General features: G+C 34.5%; 1 protein-coding gene across 1 annotated transcript; it reads left to right on the top strand.

Annotated features, from left to right (window-relative positions):
• The first annotated feature begins 1,127 nt into the window (after positions 1–1,127).
• Positions 1,128–6,891, top strand: LOC107790934 (SH3 domain-containing protein 2). The gene is made up of 10 exons (XM_016612908.2): positions 1,128–1,335; positions 2,599–2,715; positions 3,405–3,474; positions 3,578–3,729; positions 5,133–5,234; positions 5,410–5,610; positions 5,709–5,771; positions 5,870–6,025; positions 6,113–6,187; positions 6,485–6,891. The coding sequence occupies exons 1-10, from the start codon at positions 1,276–1,278 to the stop codon at positions 6,599–6,601; spliced, it is 1,113 nt and encodes a 370-aa protein (XP_016468394.1). The 5' UTR covers positions 1,128–1,275; the 3' UTR covers positions 6,602–6,891.
• The last annotated feature ends 115 nt before the right edge of the window (positions 6,892–7,006 follow it).

The raw sequence follows: 7,006 nt of genomic DNA, 5'->3' as shown, positions 1-7,006 counted from the left end.
AGAGATCGTGGAGAAAGAAATAAGATACTATGCGTGATTTTGGGAGAGAATAAATTGAAAGAATGAGAGAGAAAAATATTAGATAGATATTTAATGGTTTAATAGTAGGAAGTGACCATAAATACATATTTTGCTATAATAACTAAAAGGTAGCTATAGAAAATAATATTTAAAAGAATTTTTATTTATAATAAATAGGGTGTAAAGTTTTGCTATGAAAGGTAAAATTTTCATGGAAAAAATTACGTTGAGTTAGACGGATCGGTTTATAATGCATTTGACAACTCAAATGGACCAGATTAGACAAGTTTTGGGCTAATTGTGTCATAGTTGATTTATGAGAAAACTATACTGTTTAGACGCTCTAAAAAAATGATCGACAATATATATATATATTTTATATATTAATGTATACTATATATATTTTATACATAATTAATGTATAATTTTTATATATTGGCTAATAAATATAATTATATTTGGCCAACTTACTAAATATGTAACTTGCCCTAAATTTATTGTCCCAACCCGATTTAACTTGCCCATATTTAACACCCTACCATCAATATTTTGATTACTTCTTTAGGTAATGAGCTTAGGCAAAGACCTATCAAACATGCTTACGGCAAATATTATCACCTAGTGCTAGTAGCATTATGGCCAACTGTTTCATGTCAAGTTCGTTAAATAATAAAACAATTTTTTGAGTGAAACTATTCCACCCATTTCAATTTATGCAATTTTATTTCTTTTTTGGTCAGTTCAATTTTTTTAATTTTTTTTTAAAATAATTTAATTTAAACTTTTCATTTTACAATAAACAATAACCTTTTATAGCTACACAAAATATTATGACATGTTTAAAATCATAAGCTTCAAAAGTCTTGTAAATACACAAATATTATTCATGAATCATGTTTAACACCACATATTTTAAAATTATTATTTCCTTCTTTAATTTCATAACCAAAATATTAGTTTAAGGGTTTAAGCAGTATTGTAGGAGCAATTTCTTTTTTCCTCATTTTATTTTAAAAGAAAAGCAAGAAGGGGCAACATGTTAAATTTCAAAACCTCAGGGTGAAATAGTACAATTTACAGAACTGCTCAAAGACATATTTCCCTATTTTCCAAAACAACCCCAATTCGAATTCTCCCATTTCGAAAATTGCCTGTCCGAAGATTTAATCACGCTCCGGCGAATCGAGACCTAATCGCAGAAATCTCAAATCTCTCTGAAATTGCTATAGATTTTGAAGGTCATTTGGTTCGTCAATGGAAGCGATCAGAAAGCAAGCCACGAGGCTCAGAGAACAGGTCGCTCGCCAACAGCAAGTACGATCCGTTCCCTCTTTCTACATATTAGCATTTTTTACTACGTAACTTATAAATTAATCCTCTATAAGCTAATTCAAATCAATATTTACGTTGTAATTGTTCGTTGATTAAATTGATCCATTTGAATCGTGTGTTTTCTCGCTTTTTATAGCTCAGTGCAATTATAGGTTGATTCATATCTGATTTGCTGTATTTTTCAATTGATTTTTTTTTTGATTTTGATGAAGTGTATTTTGATTTTTTTCACGTGCTAGACTTATTTAGCACAATAGGGCTCAAATTTACTAAATTTTGTTAATTATATCCTATTATGGAAATTATTGGTAGTAATATTTTTAAGTCGTTTTCATGTTTTCTTAGAATTGTTCATAGTCAATATTGCAATGTGTACTAAATTCCCTGGTTTTGAGTGATTATGGTTTTTGTTAGGTTGACAAGCTAGGAGTTTTCGGGTGATTTGATGGAATAAACTCACTATATATGAAGATGAGAATGCGTTGTTTTGTTCTGAAATGCCTACATTGTGAAATCCTTATGACTTGCCTTAGTCTCTCTTCAGTTAGTAGAGCACTTTTACTATCTTTTATTCTGTATTTTGAAATATTAGATACTGAAAATCTTGAACGTGATGATCTTCTTACGGCCATCACGCTATTCTATAATTAACCATGCTATTTATGCTAAAGAAGTCCTTTCTTATATCGTAGTTGGGGCGCGTGGTACTTAGATTCCTCTAAACAATCTTGCAACAAGCTTCTGATTGCTATTTAGTTTATTTTAAAGTGATGTTTCTCATCCAAATATTGCAAAATATTGTAAACTGAGTCATATTTTCTAGTACTGTAGTTATAGCCTAGTAATTGATAGTTGACTAGAATGTGACACTGCCACCTAAGTTAAGGGGTGATGTGTTTTAGGAGGTCAATTAGTTCCTATAAGAATGGGTTCAAAGCTTTCTACTCATAATTTATGTTAATATCTATTTTGTGGCCCACAATTTCCTTTGCAATATTTATCGGTGCCTCTATCAAGCTCCATTTATAAATCTTGTACAAGGTTATCATGTCCAGTTTTAGCTTCGCCTCATGATTTGTGGCTCCAATTCATCCATCTCTGGCCGCAAATCTGTGTTTTTAGGCTTTTTTTTGGATGAATAGTTCTCTGGTATTTAGTTTCTGCAACTGATCAAATTGCTGTTATTGGAAGTACTTAATATATTTTTTTCGACTACTTAATAGTTTCTCACTTCTCTCTTTTCAGGCTGTCCTCAAGCAGTTTGGGGCAGGGGGATATGGTTCAGATCTTGTGACTGATGAAGCCGAACTCCAGCAGCATCATAAGCTCGAAAAGCTTTACATATCCACTCGTGCTGCAAAGGTTTCTCGTTTTGTCAGCTGATAGTTTTCCTTTTCCATGATTTTGTAGGAGGCCTTTGTATTGAATTTAAGAAGTTGAGTCTTACTTGCATATTAGTTAATATAATCTCTTACACCAGTCAAAGATTTTATTCTTCTACTGCATGGTATACCTATTTGAATGTGGTTTTACATAATCAGAGTTTTAAATATTTCTCATTTTTAGATTCTTTCTATAAATGAACTAAGCCACATACTTGTAGCGCTTCAATTACATTACTATGGATCAATCATTCAGTCAACTTCTTGATTCAAAATGAGTTGGGGTTGGTTATATAAATCCTCTATATCCATTTATCACCTAATCAAAGTCCATTTCATTCTGTAAATTCTAAAGAATTTGCTCCTTTAGTCAAAGAAAAAAAACGAATTTGCTCTTTTAGGTAAACTGGATTATTTCTGAAGCTCACACTTACACTTACAATGCTAACTAGTTTTAACCCAACTAGTTGTTATTCCTATATAAATTGCTTCTTTCCATTGTCTTTTATCCTTAGCTAAGTTGGCATTGACTCCTAAAGAGTCCCATAACTTTGAACTTTTGAGCTTATTCTATTGTCAAGATTTTATTGTTTCTCCTTTCCAACTGGAGATACATATACAGAAACATTGAGCTATCGCCTCAAAAACATTTGATCTTTTGAAATGCAGCATTTTCAAAGGGATATTGTTCGTGATGTTGAAGGTTATATTGTTACTGGGTCTAAACAAGTTGAAATAGGTCATTTTCTGACTTCTTCCACATTGATGATTGTTCTTTTAGGTAAAAAAAACAAAAAAACTTATCTTTGATATCTGTTGACAAATATGAGCTTCTCCTACAGGAACTAAACTGTCAGAAGATAGCAGGAAGTATGGTGCTGAAAATACATGTACAAGTGGTACTACATTGTCAAAAGCTGCATTAGGTTTTTCACGTGCTCGTGCTCAGATGGAGAAGGAGCGGGGAAATCTGTTGAAAGCCCTTGGAACGCAGGTTAATCAAATAGTCTCGACTTTATAACCTTCTCAATTATATTTGATGTCACACTCTGGAACAAGTAGGTCTAATAATTGTTGTATTGGATGCATATTCTTTGTTGTTTATATTTGGTGTTAGGCTGAAACTTAAATGAAGTGGCTCCAAAAGTACTCTGTACTTGTAAGCTTCTTTTGTCTTGTGGGACCTTTCTATGCCTTGTGGAGGCATATGTTTCTTCTAATCCATGCATCAAATTAGGCAGAGAAGCATTTTGGATCACTATTTCCCGTACTGCACAACCTTTGTTACTGTTGGAGAAACATTTTTTCTGCTAAGCCATCTATTGTTTTGGCCATGGTGTTATGTTTCAGGGGAAATATAGTGGTAGTTTTCTATAAAATGTTTTATATATTGTGAGAATTTATCGTAAATTGACAAGTTTTATGCTACTGGAAACTCATGCTAGAATTTCTTTCTTTTTCCTAAAAGAAAATGTCAGCTTCTGAAAATATGCAAAGCACTCTTTGTCAAAGATAATGAACAAAGGACTAGTGGAAAAAATATATTCCTCATTACTAACAAAGCCTGAGATGTCTTATTTAGTTCATCTGTTTGTCACGTGCTATCTCTTTTAGTCTTCCATGAACCTGGGATGTGTTAAAGATTTGTTCTGGGTAAATTAAGCCTCATCAACAACAACAACAACAACAACAACAAACCCAGTTTGATCCCAACATGTGGGGTCTGGGGAGGGTAGTCTGTACGCAGACCTTACCCCTACTTAATGCAGGTAGAGAGGCTGTTTCCAATAGACACTCAGCTCAAGAAGGGCAAGAAGAGGAAGAGGGAAGCAAGGAAGGAAGAAAGATGGAAGAGAAAAAGGGGAGATAAAGGAAAATTAAGCCTCATCACGGTAAAGTAATTCAAGCGGAATGCTGTAGGTTCCTGCTATTGACCACGGTGATAAGAGAACTTGTTAGTAGTGCAAGTACCTAGATATCAGAATTTTGGGGCCTTGGTCGTACTTGAAGTTCATTTGGGCAACTCAAAGAAAGGGGTTGGATTGAGGCCATTAGATCAAAGATGAGGTGGAGTTATATGTATCCTTCTAGATAACAATGTTCTTAAGGGTTCAAAATCATGCTGCTTCAATCAATTAATGGTTTTGGTTCCCTATTTTCTATTTGTCTCGGCCAAGATTTGAATATTTGATGAGCTCTAGAAGATGTAATTCTTTTAGAACTGAAACTATTTATTTAATTAGAACTGAGACTATTTACTTAAGTTGAAGTCCATAAACAGACTTCATCTTGGTCTAACCATTTAGGAATTATGTGTGAGGACACTCCAATTGTTCTATGTCCAGTATGTCAATCTGTTTCAAGCCATCTTCTTGACTATTGATATTTCCTTTCCAGGTCGCTGAACCATTAAGGGCCATGGTGATGGGAGCTCCATTGGAAGATGCTCGACATCTAGCTCAAAGATATGATAGAATGCGACAAGAGGCAGAAGCACAGGTATTTAGTTGCTTCTGTTTTAAATTGTAGGGCAGACTTTAAATCAAGTAATGTGGTTTCTTTCACATAATGTGTTCATGGTGTTGTCTTAAGTTGCTTTGATGATAATAAAAATTTTGGATCAGTTAATTGCACTTGCCAGATGCTAGTTCTCTTTTCTGACTGACTTAGATAGGCTGTTGAAGTATCCAGACGACAAGCTAAACTAAGAGAAGGAACAGGTCATCCTGACATGGCATATAAACTGGAAGCAGCCGAAGCAAAGCTACAAGACTTGAAGTCAAATATGAATACATTGGGAAAAGAAGCTTCAGCAGCTATGGCTGCTGTTGAAGCTCAGCAGCAAAGACTGACACTCCAACGATTGATTGCCATGGTAACCATCCTCCTAGAGCTGTGGAATAGAGTGCTTTTAAAAGGTACCACATAAGTAAAATTTGATTATTTTAAATGTCATTTCATTCTTGTGATTAGGTTGAATCAGAACGATCATACCATCAGAGAATCCTTCAGATTCTTGATCAGCTAGAAGCTGAGGTATGTGTGATTTATTTTAGAAAATCCTGAATATGATGACTCCCACTGATTTTTCCACCATATTTGAGAATCTAAGGTAATTTGTTTTTATGATTCAGATGTTATCAGAGCGCCAGCGTATTGAAGCAGCTCCAGCTCCTGCTCCTAGTGTGGATACTATGCCTCCACCTCCCTCATATGAAGAGGTAAACGGTGTCTCTACTTCACCCGTACAAAATGGATCAACTGATAGTATGGGTTACTTTCTCGGAGAAGTGAGTATTTTGAACTTCCAAGTAAATTGAATAGATTTAGTCCAGTGATGACTGCTCAATTGCTTTGCTTCTTTCTGGGTTGGTCAGGTCATGTACCCATATCAAGCTGAATCCGATGTGGAGCTTAATTTATCTGTTGGAGAATATGTTGTTATTCGCAAGGTTTGTTAGTTTATTTTGCTCTAGTGGATTCACTTCTGCATGTTGGTGTCATGTTTTGTGATATTACTCATCTGCACTTGAGAAATGACAAACAAAAGGATAGTATGGTGCATTTAGTAATACATCCTGGAAGTTTTTGGTTCCAGTGGTATAGCAGTTACAGGTGTTTGCCTGCTTTGTAACATCTGTTTTTTGTTTGAGTTCTGCCCATCAACTGCTTCAGTGGATACTTTTCAAACGGTTGATTATCCAATTGTTTTCTAGATAACTAACAATGTGTTTCGTTGGTGTTTTCAGGTTTCTAACAATGGTTGGGCTGAAGGTGAATGCAAAGGCAGAGCAGGATGGTTTCCTTTCGGTTACATTGAAAGAAGGGAACGTGTCCTTGCAAGGAAAGTGGCCGAGGTTTTCTGAAATTTAGGGATTTCTTTTATTATGAAGGAGCCGTCGGATTTCTGTATCATCTGCTGCTTATATCATCTGCTGCTTGCAATCGTTTCTGCCTCTTGTAATATTCTCTATATTGTCCCCTTAAATACTTGTTATAGGGGTCTTTTTGTCCTTTCCTTTTTTGATCGTTTATTCCATTTGTGGGTAACCTTTTATATATTTCCCCCCTTTTAAGGACTTAGAAGTGATTGTTGTATGTTGCAATTTGTTGTGATTAATTTTGTAGCAATGGCTATCCTAGTACATTTTTATAACTTGTTTTCCCTTTTTGGGTCTCAGAGAATGTGAGCAAATAATATGTTTTGCCTTCAGCAGATAAGGAATAGTAACACTGTAGAATTCCATATTAAAACATTTCCAACTACAAAG

The sequence above is a fragment of the Nicotiana tabacum genome, chromosome 7 (genome assembly GCF_000715075.1).
Source record: "Nicotiana tabacum cultivar K326 chromosome 7, ASM71507v2, whole genome shotgun sequence".
NCBI lineage: Eukaryota > Viridiplantae > Streptophyta > Magnoliopsida > Solanales > Solanaceae > Nicotiana > Nicotiana tabacum.
The sequence above is the reverse complement of the archived record's forward strand: the minus strand, read 5'-3'. Positions and strand labels throughout refer to the sequence as shown.